The sequence below is a fragment of the Leucoraja erinacea genome, chromosome 1 (assembly GCF_028641065.1).
Source record: "Leucoraja erinacea ecotype New England chromosome 1, Leri_hhj_1, whole genome shotgun sequence".
Taxonomy (NCBI): Eukaryota; Metazoa; Chordata; class Chondrichthyes; order Rajiformes; family Rajidae; genus Leucoraja; species Leucoraja erinaceus.
Window position 1 is genome coordinate 167720804 of NC_073377.1, and position 19512 is coordinate 167740315.

The 19512-nt window shown below is 44.0% G+C and overlaps 1 protein-coding gene across 1 annotated transcript in view; it reads right to left on the bottom strand.

The window, feature by feature from the left end:
• Positions 1-19512, bottom strand: part of gab1 (GRB2-associated binding protein 1) — a 316599-nt gene that overhangs the window by 38073 nt on the left and 259014 nt on the right. Inside the window, exon 8 of the mRNA XM_055637022.1 lies at positions 8320-8406. Within this exon, the coding sequence (XP_055492997.1) occupies positions 8320-8406 (87 nt within the window). The remainder of the gene's footprint in view (positions 1-8319; positions 8407-19512) is intronic.

Below are 19512 nucleotides of genomic sequence, written 5' to 3' on the forward strand. Positions count from 1 at the left end.
TATCACCTACCTGTAAAATGAAATGTTGCCTGGTCATTGTCAGTTAAAGGTCTCACAGATTGTAGATTACACTTACATTTTATGTAAAATATCCTGTCATCTTGTGTAAAAATTTGTTTGGTTGTTTTGTGGTCCTTTTTCTTTCAGTTAAAGGCATGAAATAAACTTGACTTGACTGGACACTTGACACTAACATAGGATTATAACGTTACAAACATTTAAGAGGGTAGGTGTATTTATAACATGAAATAGATTGGCACCAGATTTCTAGGAATTCTACACCAGGCTAATTAAGGATGGATGAAAAGTGACTGTACAGATCACTTTGTTCGTGATAATGTATTCAAATAAATCTCAAATTAAGATTAAAATTATGTTTACTTTTGAACTTGTAGTTCTAGTAATGAATATAAATTGTAAGAAAAAGTTTTGAATCCAATTTCTCAGTTTCAAATCTGATTTCTATCATATAATCAGACTCGGTTTGTACTCGCTAGAATTTAGGAGATTGAGGGGGGATTTTATAGAAACGTACAGAATTCTTAAGGGGTTGGACAGGCTAGATGCAGGAAGATTGCTCCCGATGTTGGGGAAGTCCAGGACAAGGGGTCACAGCTTAAGGATAAGGGGGAAATCCTTTAAAACCGAGATGAGAAGAACTTTTTTTCACACAGAGAGTGGTGAATCTCTGGAACTCTCTACCACAGAGGGTAGTTGAGGCCACAGTTCATTGGCTATATTTAAGACGGAGTTAGATGTGGCCCTTGTGGCTAAGGGGATCAGGGGGCATGGAGAGAAGGCAGGTACGGGATACTGAGTTGGATGATCAGCCATGATCATATTGAATGGCGGTGCAGGCTCGAAGGGCCGAATGGCCTACTCCTGCACCTAATTTCTATGTTTCTATGAAAGGCAAGGGCTTTACATTTAGAAATTCCTCACACACACATTATACTTTTACTGTATTTTCTTGCATTTTCAAAAGAGGCAAGAACACAAATTTGAATACTTCAAATCTGTGGGATTCTCTGCCTAAGAGGGCGGTGGAGGCAGGTTCTCTGAATGCTTTCAAGAGAGAGCTAGATAGGGCTCTTAAAAATAGCGGAGTCAGGGGATATGGGGAGAAGGCAGGAACGGGGTACTGATTGGGGATGATCAGCCGTGATCACATTGAATGACGGTGCTGGCACGAAGGGCCGAATGGCCGACTCCTGCACCTATTGTCTATTGATGTTCCATTCTATACTGAATCCTCTTCTCTCTGATAAAAGATCTGAACCATGGCTTTGGAAACTAGCACGGTGAATAATAATTTGGCCATTTAATTATGAAGATCCATAAATCCTTGATTTAAGACAACACAACAGAAATTTACAAGGTTTGTTGAGGTTTGGAAATAAACGCAAATGCGATGAGATACTGGGACGATTTATACTGGAACTCTTTATATTAGAGTGAAATATCTCTCCGTGGAGACATAATTAAAACATTTAGCCGTGATTTTTAAATTAACGATGGGAGGATATGATCAATTTAAAGTGGTCACAATGAATAAACAGCAGTTAGAAGAAGCATCTTTGTACAGTTGTCGAGTGGTTGAAAATTATGTTTGTTATCATGTTAAGGACTAGTCAGAAATTATTTAGATTTTTCCAGGATCTTTTTTTAAATATTTAAAGCTGAGAAGGATATCGGGATTTATTGTGAGCAAACAGTATGCAAAGGAAGGTTATTCTCCATGCGTTCAAGTATGCAAAGGAATATATGCTGCAGATGCTGGAAAATCGAAGGTAGACAAAATTGCTGGAGAAACTCAGCGGGTGCAGCAGCATCTATGGAGCGAAGGAACTAAGCAACGTTTCAGGCTGAAACCCTTCTTCAGACTGATGCAGAGTGGGGGGGGGGGGGGGGGGCGCAAAAAGGAGAAAGGAAGCGGCGGAGCCCGACGGCTGAGTGAGCGCTGAGACGGGGAGGAGACAGCAAGGGCTACCGGAAATTGGAGAAGTCAATGTTCATGCCACCGGGGTGCAGACTGCCCAAGCGGAATATGAGGTGCTGCTCCTCCAGTTCCTGGTGGTGCTCACTCTGGCCATGGAGGAGGCCTGGGACAGAGAGAGGTCAGATTCAGAATGGGAGGGGAAGTTGAAGTGCTGAGCCACCGGGAGACCAGGTTGGTTAATGCGGACCGAGCGGAGGTGTTCGGCGAAACGATCGCCAAGCCTACGCTTGGTCTCACCGATAGATGAGATGATTCAATGAATATAAGCTCTGTTTTATATCAGCTTTTCTTGTGCAGAACACCAATATTCCTCTCGGTCCAAAGTTTCATTTTTGCGTTGCTTTGCGTAATTCCACCACATTTTCCATCCATTTTAAAGGGACGGTGCCGCTGATACAAATGTGATTCATTTTTCACATTCTTTGCAGGAGGAGACACATTTTCTCAGTGTGGACAGTAGCCACAGAGTTATACAGCATAGAAAGATGCCCTTCAGCCTAACTTGCGAATACTGGCCAACATGTCCTATCTGCACAATTCCCACCTACCTGCGTTTGGCTCACATCCCTCTACACCTGTCAGATCCATGTGCCTGTCGAAATGTTTTTTAAACATTGCAATAGTACCTGCCCCAACCACCTCCTCCAGCAGCTCGTTCCACACATCCACCACCCTGTATGAAAAGGTTACCCCTCATATTCGTATTAAATCTTTCCCACCTCACCTTAAACCTATGTCCTCTGGTTCTCGAATCCCCTTACTCTGGGTAAGAGGCAGTGCTTCTACCCGATCTATTGTTGTCATGATTTTGTACTCCATCATCTCCTGCGCTTCAAGGAGTAGAGTCTTAAGGGCCTGTCCCACTTACGTGTCCTTGGCACGCAAATTACACAACCTCGTGGTGGCGTTGAGGCACGGGCATCGTATGGCCGCGCGGGGCCGGTCCCACTGAGAAGCGCGGAGGGGTATGTAGTTGTGCGCGACATCGCGCGGGGCTCCGAAATTTTTGTAGCGAACGAAATCTTCGCGCGCCAACGGCCTGTCGCGGAACTGACGGCCAAAGTGGGACAGGCCCAAGACCCTGGCACGACGCAACGTCTCACCTCCAACAGCAGCAGAAGCAGGCAAACGATCGCCGAACTCGGCCTGGGGCTCACGGCCGTTGCGGTCCGGATCCGCCCCCACTTCTACTCCCAGAGCGGGGCCAAGAAAATTGAAGATGAACACAAAATGCTGGAGTAACTCAGCGGGACCGGCAGCATCTCTGGAGAGAAGCAATGGGTGACGTTTCGGGTCAAGACCCTTCTTTTCAGACTGAAGAAATCTCGGCCGTCTGGAGCGATGCTCCTGGTAGGGGCCACCCATGGCAGTAAGGTCGAGGGGGAGGTCTCTGACAGAGAGCAATCCAACCAAGACCTCAACGGTGGAACAGGCGGAGGACGATGGCTGACCTTAGTGGAGCTAACGTCGCAACGGCTGGGAAGGCGGATGAAGGCTGCAGCAGAAAAGGGTCTCCGGTCGTCTTGGACTCCACTGGATCCTGACCCAGATCTGTCAAGGACCGTGGGGTGGCTGTCTGTGCACCAGTCTCCCCACGTTAAACAAATCACGCACAGGCGTCCTCCACAAAGGGAATAGCACCCTGGAGACACCCATGGTCAGCCTTGACTGTACGGGGCATAAGGGAGATCATGAGAGGAATAGATTGGGTAGATGCACAAAGTCTCTTGCCCAGAGTAGGTGAATCAAGGACCAGAGGACATAGGTTTAAGGTGAAGGAGAAAGGATTTAATAGGAATCTGAGGGGTAACATTTTCATACAAAAGGGTGGTGGATGTATGGAACAAGCTGCCAGATGAGGTAGTTGAGGCAGGGACTATCCCAATATTTATGAAACAGTTAGACAGGTACATGGTTAGAAACATAGAAAATAGGTGCAAGAGGAGGCCATTCGGCCCTTCGAGCCAGCACCGCCATTCATTGTGATCATGGCTGATCGTCCCCTATCAATAACCCGTGCCTGCCTTCTCCCCATATCCCTTGACTCCACTAGCCCCTAGAGCCCTATCTAACTCTCTCTTAAATCCATCCAGTGACTTGGTCTCCACTGCCCTCTGTGGCAGGGAATTCCATAAATTCACAACTCTCTGGGTGAAAACGTTTTTTCTCACCTCAGTCTTGAATGACCTCCCCTTTATTCTAAGACTGTGGCCCCTGGTTCTGGACTCGCCCAACATTGGCAACATTTTTCCTGCATCTAGCTTGTCCAGTCCTTTTATAATTGTGATATGTTTTTATAAGATCTCCCCTCATCCTTCTAAACTCCAGTGAATACAAGCCTAGTCTTTTCAATCTTTTCTCGTATGACATCCCAGGGATCAATCTCGTGAACCTACGCTGCACTGCCTCAATCACAAGGATGTCCTTCCTCAAATTAGGGTTAGGACTGGTTTGGAGGGATATGGACCAAATGCGAGCAGGTGGGGTCGAAACGCCTGTTTCCGAACTGTATCAAGCTATGACTATGGGAAATGTGATTGGTGATGGGATCACCTTGAAGGTGGCAGAAATAGAAACATAGAAATTAGGTGCAGGAGTAGGCCATTCGGCCCTTCGAGCCTGCACCGCCATTCAATATGATCATGGCTGATCATCCAACTCAGTATCCCGTACCTGCCTTCTCTCCATACCCCCTGATCCCCTTAGCCACAAGGGCCACATCTAACTCCCTCTTAAATATAGCCAATGAACTGGCCTCAACTACCCTCTGTGGCAGAGAGTTCCAGAGATTCACCACTCTCTGTGTGAAAAAAAGTTCTTCTCATCTCGGTTTTAAAGGATTTCCCCCTTATCCTTAAGCTGTGACCCCTTGTCCTGGACTTCCCCAACATCAGGAACAATCTTCCTGCATCTAGCCTGTCCAACCCCTTAAGAATTTTGTAAGTTTCTATAAGATCCCCTCTCAATCTCCTAAATTCTAGAGAGTATAAACCAAGTCTATCCGGTCTTTCTTCATAAGACAGTCCTGACATCCCAGGAATCAGTCTGGTGAACCGTCTCTGCACTCCCTCTAGGGCAATAATGTCCTTCCTCAGATTTGGAGTTGGAGAAATGTTGGAGAATGATATGTTGGATGCGGAGCTGGTGCAGTGAAAGGTGAAAACTAGAGGGACACTATATTAGTTCCATTGGGGCAAGGGGTGGGGGAGGAGAAAAGAACTATGGGACACAGAGGAGATACAGGTGAGGGATCTATCTCTGACAGCGGGAAATCGCAGAATAAAATCTGAACGTGTATGAAATTATTCCAAAGCACATCGATATGTCTGGTGACACCTGCGTTTATTTTTATACTTTGAAAGTAAATCTTAAAAGAAAAGTAATGAATTTTTATTCTGCAATAAAAGTACGCAAGTTAAATCATTCATGGGAAATTAACGAGGTGACAATCTTGTATCATGTAAACATAAACAATCATTTCATGGGCCTTCACAGTTCTGCTGCCACACACATCAATTATCAGTCATTTCAGGACAAATCATTAAAATGGATCTGCTTGACTGAAATTTATGACATGGCGAATGAGAAGGATTTAAATATTTATGAGGTAATAACATCTTCCATAATTCACAATAACTCTATGCAAGAATACATATGCACACCTGCCAAATGACAGAGGAGCGTGTTGACTGTAACTCAGACAGGCAGCATCGCTTCACTCTGAAGTAGGGTCTCGACCCAAAACTATATAAATGGCGTCAAGTTGGGAAAAGGGGAAGTACAACGGGATCTGGGGGGTCCTTGTACATTAGTCTATGAAAGTAAGCATGCAGGTACAGCAGGCAGTGAAGGAAGCGAATGGCATGTTGGCCTTTATAACAAGAGGAGTCGAATATAGGAGCAAAGAGGTCCTTCTGCAGTTGTACAGAGCCCTAGTGAGACCACACCTGGAGTATTGTGTGCAGTTGTGGTCCCCTAATTTGAGGAAGGACATTCTTGCTATTGAGGGAGTGCAGCGTAGGTTTACAAGGTTAATTCCCGGGATGGCGGGACTGTCATATGCTGAGAGAATGGAGCAGCTGGGCTTGTACACTCTGGAGTTTAGAAGGATGAGAGGATATCTCATTGAAACATTTAAGATTGTTAAGGGCTTGGACACTCTAGAGACAGGAAACATGTTCCCGATGTTGGGGGAGTCCAGAACCAGGGGCCACACACAGTTTAAGAATAAGGAGTAAGCCATTTAGAACGGAGGCGAAGAAACACTTTTTCTCACAGAGAGTGGTGAGTCTGTGGAATTCTCTGCCTCAGAGGGTGGTGGAGGCGGGTTCTCTGGATGCTTTCAAGAGAGAGATAGATAGGGCTCTTAAAAATAGCGGAGTCAGGTGATATGGGGAGAAGGCAGGAACGGGGTACTGATTGGGGATGATCAGCCATGATCATATTGAATGGCGGTGCTGGCTCGAAGGGCCGAATGGCCTACTCCTGCACCTATTGTCTATTGTAACATCACCAATTCCTTCTCTCCATGGATGCCGCCTGTCCCACTGAGTTACTCCAGCACTTTGTGTCTATCTGCAGATTAAACCAGCATCTGCAGTTCCTTTCTACGCAGTAACTCAGAGTAGGTTAGTCCGAATCCGTGGAGTGAATAGACAAATTATAATTGCCTGTACAGCGTTCTTCAAATGAAATGTTAACCTTATTCCATCTTGCCCAATGATGTTGAGTGACAATTAGTGTTTCAAAATCTGTAGCATTAATCTTCTACTTATCTTTTGATCCAAACAAACAAAAAGTCCTCATATAACAGCATACAACTGAACTTAAGTCCCAGAGAAAGAAACATTCCTTAAATCACATGGCTAACCTATCAGTAAATATTATGATAGACACAAAATACTGGAGGAACTCAGTGGGTCAGGCAGCACTTTTGGAGAAAATGGATAGGTGACGTTTCAGGTTGGGGACCCTTAACATAGAAACAGAAAATAGGTGCAGGAGTAGAGGCCATTCGGCCCTTCGAGCCTGCACCACCATTCAATATGATCATGGCTGATCATCCAACTCAGTATCCTGTACCTGCCTTCTCTCCATACCCCCTGATCCCTTTAGCCACAAGGGCCACATCTAACTCCCTCTTAAATATAGCCAATGAACTGCAATGAATAGCCAATGGCACAGAATTCCAGAGATTCACCACTCTGTGTGAAAAATGTTTTCCTCATCTCGGTCCTAAATGAAAAAGAGTCCCAGCCTGAAGAAGGGTTTCGGCCCGAAACGTTGCCCATTTCCTTCGCTCCACAGATGCTGCTGCACCCGCTGAGTTTCTCCAGCATTTTTGTCTACCTTCGATTTTCCAGCATCTGCAGTTCCTTCTTAAACACCCAACATGAAATGTTACCCATCTATCAGTGATGCTGCCTGATCGCTGAGTGACTCCAGCATCTTTGGTATAACCCAGCATCTGCAGTTCCTATTTATTACCTGGTAACATTGCCATAACCAGAATCAGCAGAAATACATACAACACAAAGACAGAATATGTATTGTTACTAAGTACTATCATCTAGCAACTTATTATGAACAGTGGCCCTTCAACATAACCCATTTTCAAATATATTTTCGTATTCGCTGCACAAGTCAAACTAGAACATGCTAATGTCTAGTCATTCAGGAAGCACTTTCATGATTATTTGCCTGGAGAAAGCCTTCTTTCATTTTAAATGCATAGTAAACATGGTTTTCAGATACATTGAATTACTTACAGGAATATATTTATAAAAATGTCAATTATGTTTAACTATGATGAAAGGCATGGAAGGCATTTTTTCAACCAACATTCAATATTACCGGACCTAATCCTTTAATCGGAACCTCCCCGCAATCACACCACAAAATTTAACACATGCCTTGCATTTGATTTTTCCATGTTAACCAGCCAAAATATGAAAGTCAGAATCAATTTCACATTACAAATGAGTTCGCTAAATGCAATTGGAAAGATCGTATGTAAATTGCCCAAGAGTCCACATTGGAGAGTGTTTGATTAAGAAACAAGTGCCATCATGCAATCCGCAGCAATGATTCACGATTCACCAAGCAAGTTGCCATCTCCCACAAAATTCTGGGTCGATGAAGCCTCACAGAGTTAGTTGGAAGATGAAATACTATGGTTAGGTTCAAGCAGTGGAAACAGTGGAATTTGCAGAGTGGAAAGCAAAACCAATTGTGTCACACAGATCAATTCTGTAGTACCACGAACTGCAGAAGAGCCTACATTTGCACGATAGACCCATCCGCAGATGATTAAAACTCACTGAATGTGAAACGGATGCTTTTTGCTCTCAAAATCTTCTAGCAGAAGATACTCGTCTCCCTCTTCTGTGGCAATTGATGATGCATGGCTAATTCACAAAGGAAATGGAAGGTGATAAAAACATAAAGGCTTGGCGGTAGCCACGTGTGGGGCTGAATGTAGCAACCTCAATCCAACACAAACAAATATTTGCCGGCATGGAAGTGCCATCTTCCAATGAAATGCAGCAGAAATTAAAGCACTATTAAAAAATGTAATCAAATTACAACATTTAACTAAGGTACACAAAAATGCTGGAGAACCTCAGAGGGTGCAGCAGCATCTATGGAGCGAAGGAAATAGGCAACGTTTCGGCACGAAACGTTGCCTATTTCCTTCGCTTCATAGATGCTGCTGCACCCTCTGAGTTTCTCCAGCATTTTTGTGTACCTTCGATTTTCCAGCATCTGCAGTTCCTTCTTAAATACAACATTTAACTATTGTCATTACAACTGGTGCCAATTTTATGGCCATATAAATCAACTTAGGCACAAACAACTATATGAGTAGCTGGTTTATTTTCTATGTTTCAAATTGTATACCATACATATTATTAACTAGGTTAAACATATTGTCTTTGTATCAGTTGTCCATCTTACCACCATTTCCCTTCAAGGGCCCGTAGTACACAAAGGTCTCAGACATTCTCAAGATTAAACGTTTGTTTTGAAGTTTGTATTAAACAACAAGTGTACGCGTACTGGAAATCAAGTTATTCTGTCATTCTTTTTTAAGAATGCAATCAGAATTAAACATTTTGTGTAATAATTTACTAAAAACATTTCTGGCAGCAAACTTGTTGTCAGCCTTGTATGTCTCAGTCTAGATTTGAAATGGCATGTTGGATTCAGAGAGGGTCAAAAAGAACAAGTGGGAAGAAAAACAAATATATTGATATAAAGTCTACAGTAGGTCTAACTTCTCATTTTGATCTTTGATGAGATGAGATGACCCATCAGACCTGGAAGATTGCATGAGCAACAAGAGGCCACTCGTCCCTGTTTAATTTACAGATACAGCATGAAAACAGACCCTATGGTTCACTAGTTCTATGCTATCCCTCTGTTGAATCCACTCCTTGCACATTAAGGATGGTTTGCAGAGGTCAATCCATCTATGCATAACTAAAATTCTGATCTTGTGCTTTTCCGGTTCACATCGTTTTTCTATTTGCGCAAAAAACGGCACAGGATAGAGCTACGATTTTTCGCCACCTTATTCGCCATTATCCTGTTCTCAAGTGCAACAAGTTTTGTTCCGATCGACCTATAAACTTGCACGTCTTTGGGATTTGAGCACCCGGAGGAAATCCGTGTGACAACATCGATCGGTCTAATGTTGCTGATCGCAATGGATCATTAAATTATGATGAGACAATTCAGTTTGCACGGTCAATTAGCCAGAATGTAAGGTGTAGCATTTAAAAATCAGCATGAATAAGGAGTTATGGGACCATCTTACTTCAATCACCAACGAAATCCCAACAGCTTCTCATCAACATCATCCAACTATCGATCTCTTGCTTTGTTCATGGATTTCCATGGAGTCCTGAGTTGGTTCCTTGTCTTAGAGATGGTTCATTAGGCAGAGTGGGCTCATCTCTCTTCATTAAAGGGCAAGTTGTTTTTACTACACTTGATTTAATATTAATTTTCAATTAGATTACACAAGTTGAATGGGATTTCAATTTTTGAAAATTTAAATCAATTTATTTTTTTATTGTTTAAGTACATTTTCAATAGTTATTTGATTAGGTATTTAGAAACTGATTAAGGCAACAAGGGCAGCCCAGAGATGAGGCCTTGTTTTATGTTTTCTGAAAAGTGGTTGCAGAGATGAGGTCTCAAGATACAAGTTTGTCTTGAGTAGATCCCCTGGAAAAAAACCCCATCTCAACCATGCAGAAACAAGGAACTGCAGATGCTGGTTTAGAAAAAAATGGCAGGTGGTGATGGAGTAACTCAGTGGGTCAGGCAGTGTCTCTAGAGAACACAGCGAGATGATGTTTCCAGTTGGGGTCTTTCTTTAGATTAAATATTGGGGCAGTGGAGAGAGAGGAAACCTGAAGGAGAAGTGTGGCCGTACAAAGCCTGGAAGATAAAAGTGTGCTACAGGTGAGGAGGTTTTCGATAGAAAGATGGTTCGACAAGGCCAGTGATGAAAAGACATAAGGTGTGAGACAAAAGGATTGATGAGTTGCGACTTGTGAAGCTAGAGGAAGGGAATTAGGTGGAAGGGGAGTCGGAGCGGAGATACAGGCGTGAGTTTTGGTGGGGCACGGGGAAGATGGAGGGGAAGAAAGGGGGATGGGGGAAGAAGGGGGAGTAGGACCAAGTGTTCGGCGAAACGTTGCCAAGTCTACACTAAGATTGTTAAGGTCATGGACACACTGGAGGCAGGAAACATGTTCCCGATGTTGGGGGGAGTCCAGAACCAGGGGCCACACAGTTTAAGAATAAGGAGTAAGCCATTTAGAACGGAGACGAGGAAACACTTTTTCTCACAGAGAGTAGTGAGTCTGTGGAATTCTCTGCCTCAGAGGGTGGTGGAGGCCGGTTCTCTGGATGCTTTCATGAGAAAGCTAGATAGGGCTCTTAAAGATAGCGGAGTCAGGGGATATAGGGAGAAGGCAGGAACGGGGTACTGATTGGGGATGATCAGCCATGATCACATTGAATGGCGGTGCTGGCTCGAAGGGCCAAATGGCCTACTCCTGCACCTGTTGTCTATTGTCTATTGATCTGGCCAATTTAAAGGATGCCACATTGGGTACACCGGACGCAGCAGTATATCAGGCTGGAGAAGGTGACCTCACTCTGCCTAGGCCTACAGCATTGCCCAGTTGCTAAACATCTACCCATTCCAATGCTTACCTTCCTGTCCTGGGTCTCCTCCATTGCCAGAGTGAGGCTACACACAGACTGGAGGAACAGCTTCTCATATTCAGCTTGGGTAGCACACAACCCAATTATGTGAACAATGAATTCTCAAATCCCCCCCCAATTACCCCTCTCCCCCAGCTGGACCTAGACGTATTATGCCCCTGTCCCACTTAGGAAACCTGTACGGAAACCTCTGGAGACTTTGTGCCCCACCCAAGGTTCCGTGCGGTTCCCGGAGGTTTTTGTCAGTCTCCCTACCTGCTTCCACTACCTGCAACCTCCGGCAACCACCTGCAACCTCCGGGAACCGCACGGAAACCTTGGGTGGGGCACAAAGTCTCCAGAGGTTTCTGTTCAGGTTTCCATGCGGTGAGACGGGGGCATTACTCTCCCCCTACATTCCTTTCCCTAGTTTCACCATTCGCAACTCTTCAATTCTTTTGTCTTTTCATTTCTGGATTTTGTCCAACTATCTGCCTATTAAAACTCCCCCACATCTGTCTGTGTCCTGCCCCTCCTCCCATCCAGCTCTCACCCCCTCCCCCTCCCCCTCCCATGTTCAGTCTGAAGAAGGGTCCCGACCCAAAACATCACCTACCCACGATCTCCAGAACATCATGCTGCCCGACCCGCTGACATCCTCAATTGAACTCGCTCCAAACTCACTTGCAAGATGATGTGCATTACAGGACCACCCCATTCCAAAGTGCAGAGAAACTCTTTTACAGCCAGTTCAACCCCTTGCCCCTGCCCACCCCCACCTGCCCACCTCTTATCCAGAATGAAACAATTATCCAGCTTGCAAAGCCTGTAAATCTCTTTAACATTCACAAACATTCAAAACCTTTTAAAATTAAATATATTAAACTACAAATGGCTGATAATGATTAAACAGTTACATTTGCTCAAATGAATCAAAACTAAATGTAAATTACATAAACTCTACCTGCCCCCTCTGTGTTAAAACTACTTGCTGAATTTACATCAGTCTTCAATCAATCAATCAACCTTTATTGTCATCTTGCAAAGCAGCAGTTGTACAGTGCAAAGTGAGAAGTTGTTTCCCAGGGAATACCAGAGCATCGCACATGAAACTTATACATTTCACACATAAATAAAAACAATCCAGTCCCTGATAGAAACTGTACGAATAGTTAAAAAGTGCAGGTAAAAAACAGCAACATTAAAATACAAGTAAAAACAGTAATAAATTGTCCAGAGCAGCTGATTTAAGTGGCCAGTGCCAGAGTTGTTATTAAATTGTCTATGCAAAAAAGCAGCAGAATCAGGTGGAGTGACTGTTTAGCAGCCTCACAGCCTGTGGCAGGAAGCTGTTTAGCAGTCTGGTTGTCTGGGCTTTGATGCTACGGTATCTCTTGCCTGATGGCAGGAGATCTAGGTGTGTGTGTGGAGGGGGTCTTAATCCAGCACATAATCAGTGGACAGACACTCCCAGCATTAACAGCTGGGATATAATAGACAATACTTTGCTCAGCCTGGGCTTCATGAGCTCAAAGTTGGATTGTCATCAGTACACCAAGGAAATATGGGAGATGTGTGTTTATACAGCTTGTGCAGGAGCCCTGAATTTCTTCAGGAATGGAAGAAAATGCCAGTAGTTGCATGTGAAACTACCACTGTTCCATTTGGAAATGCCAGGCGCTGCTGCAATAGAATCTTATGCCCCTGTCCCACTTAGGAAACCTGAACGGAAACCTCTGGAGACTTTGCGCCCCACCCAAGGTTTCCGTGCGGTTCCCGGAGGTTGCAGGTGGTTGCCGGAGGTTGCAGGTAGTGGAAGCAGGTAGGGAGACTGACAAAAACCTCCGGGAACCGCACGGAAATCTTGGGCGGGGCACAAAGTCCCCAGAGGTTTCCGTTCAGTTTTCCTAAGTGGGACAAGGGGCTTTAGCACATTTAGGGAAAATCTAGAAATAATCAATTTCTCAGTGACATTTTTGAAGTAGGCCATTTCTGTTGATTTGATAATCAGTTTTAAACTGAATTGATTGATACGTTTAGCTCTAAATGAGCGTACTCAATAACGATGGATAGTTAAATTATCCTTTGGAACAATAGCTCTTAGCATTTAAATAATGAAAGATTCAAGAAAATAGAATATGATTGTCAGGAAAGCTATTGATTCTGAGGAATCTAATGCAAGTTGCCATTCTGAAGTTTATTGTCCAAAATGATAATCGGGAAAACAGTCAACAAAATTGGTATTGGTGGTGTCACAAAGTTGGCTCCAAAAAAACCTAGTACTGCTCCAATATTTCACATTTTTCCTACATCCCAAAGGATGATGAAACTGATCAAAAAGCAATTACAAAATAAAAGCTGAAAGTGTTTCTAAAAGCATGATTACACAGCAACTATTCTTGTGGACTGAAACCAAAACCAGAATTCACATCACCTTAATGATTAATTTCCAGCAAGCTCTTAATTGATTCTTCAACATTGATCCTTCATTTCATCTTACCCCCTTGCCAACTTTCACTGACAACAACTTATTTTTTTAAACCAAACAGGTTTCAACTTTATTGACTTTGATGGCATCATAAGTTCATTCCATCGTACAATAGTGAAATGACCATACACGCACTATCCATCCTTCTGTACAGCTAACTGCTTGTGTGCCAAATATCCATCGCCCTGCATCATTTTTGGCTACTTTATCAAAGGCCAATCTTTATATTATCCAGGGCCCAAAACAGTCTGGCTTAGTATCAGGCCATGGTTGCAAGCTCAGCTCCAGAACTCCGCTACACATGTGGTTGGCACTGCTATATAAAGCCCTAGTGAGACCACACCTGGAGTATTGTGTGCAGTTTTGGTCCCCTAATTTGAGGAAGGACATTCTTGCTATTGAGGGAGTGCAGCGTAGGTTTACAAGGTTAATTCCCGGGATGGCGGGACTGTCATATGCTGAGAGAATGGAGCGGCTGTGGGCTTGTACACTCTGGAGTTTAGAAGGATGAGAGGTGATCTCATTGAAACGTATAAGATTATTAAGGGTTTGGACACGCTAGAGGCAGGAAACATGTTCCCGATGTTGGGGGAGTCCAGAACCAGGGGCCACACAGTTTAAGAATAAGGGGTAAGCCATTTAGAACGGAGACGAGGAAACACTTTTTCCTACAGAGAGTGGTGAGTCTGTAGAATTCTCCACCTCAGAGGGCGGTGGAGGCAGGTTCTCTGGATGCTTTCAAGAGAGAGCTAGATAGGGCTCTTAAAAATAGCGGAGTCGGGAGATATGGGGAGAAGGCAGGAACGGGGTACTGATTGGGGATGATCAGCCGTGATCACATTGAATGGCGGTGCTGGCTCGAAGGGTCAAATGCCCTACTCCTGCACCTATTGTCTATTGTCTAAAGCCACCAACCATATAAACTGGTTATTTATCTCACGGCTGTAATTAGAAACTTCAATGTGTATACATTGGCAGCTGCATTTGCCTTTGTTCATGGCGATTAATCCAAAACATCATTAATTGTCTGCAAAATACTTAAGAGTGTAATTTTCTTCAACTTTTCCGTGTGTTTCTCTTCCCACAGCACCTCCAACTTGCCATTCATCTCCTTCCTTCCAAAAGCGTTCAGAATATTCTTCAGTTCACCGAGCACTGTTAGAATTCCGTATTAATCCGAATTGCCTGTCTGTGGCTCCAGCTACCTTTGGACATATCCTTCCTTACAATGATATTATAATTAATCAAGTTGCTTGTTCTTTTTTATTCAGTTGTTAAGAATCTCACGACTTTAAAATGATGCCCTTCACCATGGGCCCAGTTTAAGTTAATGACCAGATTCCTAACTCATCATTAATCTCCCCAGAGTAGGGGAATCGAGAACCAGAGGACATACCATTACGGTTCGTGGGGAACAATTTAATAAGAACATGAGGAGCAACTTTTTATTTTGCACAAACAGTGGTAGGTTTATGGAATGAGCTGCCGGAGGAGGAAGTTGAGACAGGTACTATCACAATGTTTCAGAAACATTTGGACAGGTAAATGGAACGGATTGGTTTAAAGGGGTATGGGCCAAAGGCAGGCAGGTTGGACTAGTGTAGCGGGAGCATGTTGGTGGGCGTGTGCTTGTTGTGCTGTAGGGCATGTTTCCACCCTATATGACTCTATGACCAAACATTATTATACGAGGCTTCAAATACATTTTTTCTATTGTTTTAGAAAGAAAATTACAAAATGTATATTTTATAGGTTGGGGGATGGATATCAAAACACCACCATTGCAATATTCTGAATGACAGTTTAATGGTGCAACTCTGACATGAACTAAATGTTTGATGTGTTTTTCTACTTTCATTCCCTACTACACTAGTCTCTGACAAGCACACATGCTCATTCCACTTCCCTAAAGGGCCTGTCCCACTTACGTGTCCTTAGCACGCTAATTACACAACCTCGTGGTCGCGTTGAGCCGAGACGGCCGCGTGCGATTTCATGCCATCTGGAGCGCGTGATGTCATTTGAAGATGGACACAAAGCTGATGTTTCGTGTCGAGACTCATCTTCAGTCTGAAAAGAAGGGTCTTGACCCGAAACGTCACCCATTGCTTCTCTCCAGAGATGCTGCCGGGCCCCGTTGAGTTACTCCAGCATTTTGTGTCTATCTTCAATTTTCTTGGCCCCGTAGAAGTGGGGGCGGACCCGGACCACAACGGCCGTGAGCCCCAGGCCGAGTTCGGCGATCGTTTGCCTGCTTCTGCTGCTGTTGGAGGTGAGACGTTGCGTCGTGCCAGGGTCTTGGGCCTGTCCCACTTTGGCCGTCAGTTCCGCGACAGGCCGTTGGCGCGCGAAGATTTTGTTCGCTACAACAATTTCGGAGCCCCGCGCGATGTCGCGCACAACTACATACCCCTCCGCGCTTCTCAGTGGGACCGGCCCCGCGTGGCCATACGATGCCCGTGCGCCTCAACGCCACCACGAGGTCACGTAATTTGCGTGCCAAGGACACGTAAGTGGGACAGGCCCTCCCTTTCATTTCATCTCCAGCTCCCTTTTATGCCGAGATTTTCTCACCATGTCATGTCTACTAAACCACGTGACCTCCACTTCCTTCTCCATGAATTATTGCAAGCAGCTGCCACATTCTGCTGAAGAACCAATTACCCGTGACTATTTCTCCCACATTTTCATCCTCTACCTCATGTTCCTAATGCGTGGGTGTATTTTTATTCCATTTATTTGAATATTGCTTGTAGACTATTGGGCCGACAGATGACCCAAACCCTGGATCATTTGATTGAACCCCTTGTAACTCAGGCTGCAACGTTGATCACTCAGGAAATCCTGATGAGCCCACCGACCACACTCCTGACCAAACTCATCAAGCCAACTCAACTCAACGCTACACCATACCCCTCAATAATCCTCAACGTATGAAGGGGGTTCACAAGACCTGCCCTTGCACTCACTGCCTCAGGGCATCACTTCCTTTGTTTAAAAAATTGAACGATGGAAAATGTTTTTATGTCTCTTGATTGGGACCTGAGTTTGGAATGACTTTATATAGAAACATAGACAATAGGTGCAGGAGTAGGCCATTCGGCCCTTCGAGCCTGCACCGCCATTCAATATGATCATGGCTGATCATCCAACTCAGTATCCCGTACCTGCCTTCTCTCCATACCCCCGTATCCCTTTAGCCACAAGGGCCACATCTAACTCCCTCTTAAATATAGCCAATGAACTATGGCCTCAACTACCTTCTGTGGCAGAGAATTCCACAGATTCACCACTCTCTGTGTGAAAAATGTTTTTCTCATCTCCGTCCTAAAAGATTTCCCCCTTATCCTTAAACTGTGACCCCCTTGTCCTGGACTTCCCCAACATCGGGAACAATCTTCCTGCATCTAGCCTGTCCAACCCCTTAAGAATTTGGTAAGTTTCTATAAGATCCCCCCTCAATCTTCGAAATTCTAGCGAGTGCAAGTCGAGTCTATCCAGTCTTTCTTCATATGAAAGTCCTGACATCCCAGGAATCAGTCTGGTGAACCTTCTCTGCACTCCCTCTATGGCAAGAATGTCTTTCCTCAGATTAGGAGACCAAAACTGTACGCAATACTCCAGGTGTGGTCTCACCAAGGCCCTGTACAACTGCAGTAGAACCTCCTTGCTCCTATACTCAAATCCTTTTGCTATGAATGCTAACATGCCATTCGTTTTCTTCACTGCCTGCTGCATCTGCATGCCTACTTTCAATGACTGGTGTACCATGACACCCATATCTGATCCCAATCCCATTTACAGTTATAATTGGACTCAACCCCAATGATGGTCATAATGGAGAAACATCAGCCAGGTTTCCATGGCCATGGAAGGAAGCAGTTTCTAAGAGAAATATTTAAAATATTTAAAAATAATTGGGACCTGCTCGCCTTCATTTAATTAGCTGCCCCAAAATGCATTTGACTTGTTGGTTGGTATTTTGGGCAAGTAACTACATGGATAATATTCTCCAAATTCACTAGCCCAACAAACCACATTCCACCACAGTTCACGAGTCTCAAACAGAGATAGGGACCCAGGGAAACAGCAGCATCTCGCTTATCTAAATCTGAGGAAGGACATTATTGCCATAGAGGGAGTGCAGAGAAGGTTCACCAGACTGATTCCTGGGATGTCAGGACTGTCTTATGAAGAAAGACTGGATAGACTTGGTTTATACTCTCTAGAATTTAGGAGATTGAGAGGGGATCTTATAGAAACTTACAAAATTCTTAAGGGGTTGGACAGGCTAGATGCAGGAAGATTGTTCCCGATGTTGGGGAAGTCCAGGACAAGGGATCACAGCTTAAGGATAAGGGGGAAATCCTTTAAAACCGAGATGAGAAGAACTTTTTTCACACAGAGAGTGGTGAATCTCTGGAACTCTCTGCCACAGAGGGTTGTTGAGGCCAGTTCATTGGCTATATTTAAGAGGGAGTTAGATGTGGCCCTTGTGGTTAAGGGGATCAGGGGGTATGGAGAGAAGGCAGGTACGGGATACTGAGTTGGATGATCAGCCATGATCATATTGAATGGCGGTGCAGGCTCGAAGGGCCGAATGGCCTACTCCTGCACCTAATTTCTATGTTTCTATGTTTCTATCTAGGGGTCTATAACCATTCAACAGTTTGGCTGTGACAGCATGTAGCTGCAGAGTAGAATGGCTGCTGAATGGAATTGTGATGTGTCTAGTTGCTGGGTCAACATAGAGAATGACCAACTAGAGTTTTAAAAGGAAGCTGTTACGTTCCATACTTCTAATCTGAAACAAAAACAGATGTTGCTGAAAGCATGGCAGCATCTACGGGAAGAGAAACGGGATTAACATTTCAAGACCTTCATCGACCTAAACCCTGAGTTTCTCCTACCAAAGACGTCCCTGACCTGATGAATGTTTCCTGCAGTTTCTGTTTAATTTCACATTTGCAGCATCTGCAATTTTTCTGATTTCTAACTTCTAAAGTGTTTGGTTTGTTGATATTTGAAAGCCCAGCTGGGATAAGTCTGTTCATTCACGCACAGACACAAACTGCAATGAAAACAGGATGAAGTTCTTTTGTGGGGAAGCTTACATCTGGACTCCGCTTCTACTGATAAGTTGATACAACTCAGATGAAAGAGTTGATGGATTTTGCTACACTAGTTTTACAGAATGTTGACCAGAATAGGCTTTAATTTCCACAAGAATGTGATTCTAATCTAGTTAGGTAGTAACCTTTCAATGTTATGTTTGTTATGCTACAATAAAGAACTCTATTTATAGCTTGTGATAATATGTAAAATGAGGTTACGATGAGATAATGTCCTGGCTTGTCTAGTCAGCAAATTTGCCTCAAATGGATTCTGAAACTGGGAAATAAAACTGTCCTCATCCTGTCTCTGTCCACCACAGTGCTACTGTACAGGGTTAAGCAACAAATGAAGGAAAATGGTTAGCCAATGCAGCGGAACTGATAGTGGGCAAAGGCAGAGCTAAAACGTGATTGAGTGAGTGATTCAAAAACTGAAACGGTGAAGACAGTTCTGTTTTCTCGTCTGGGCAACATCCACCTTTTCAACTTGTCACTTTGATCACTTTGTTGCATAACATTTTACAGCATTTCTGCACCATTTGATTCAGTTAGAAAATAAAATTAAAATTGGTACCATGTGACAAGAATCACCAAACATTGATCCAAAAATGTAGTATCTTTGGCTTGTCCAGCCCATCAGCTCAAGTCAACTCTGGAAATTCAATTCAATTCACCTGTATCTCCTCCAA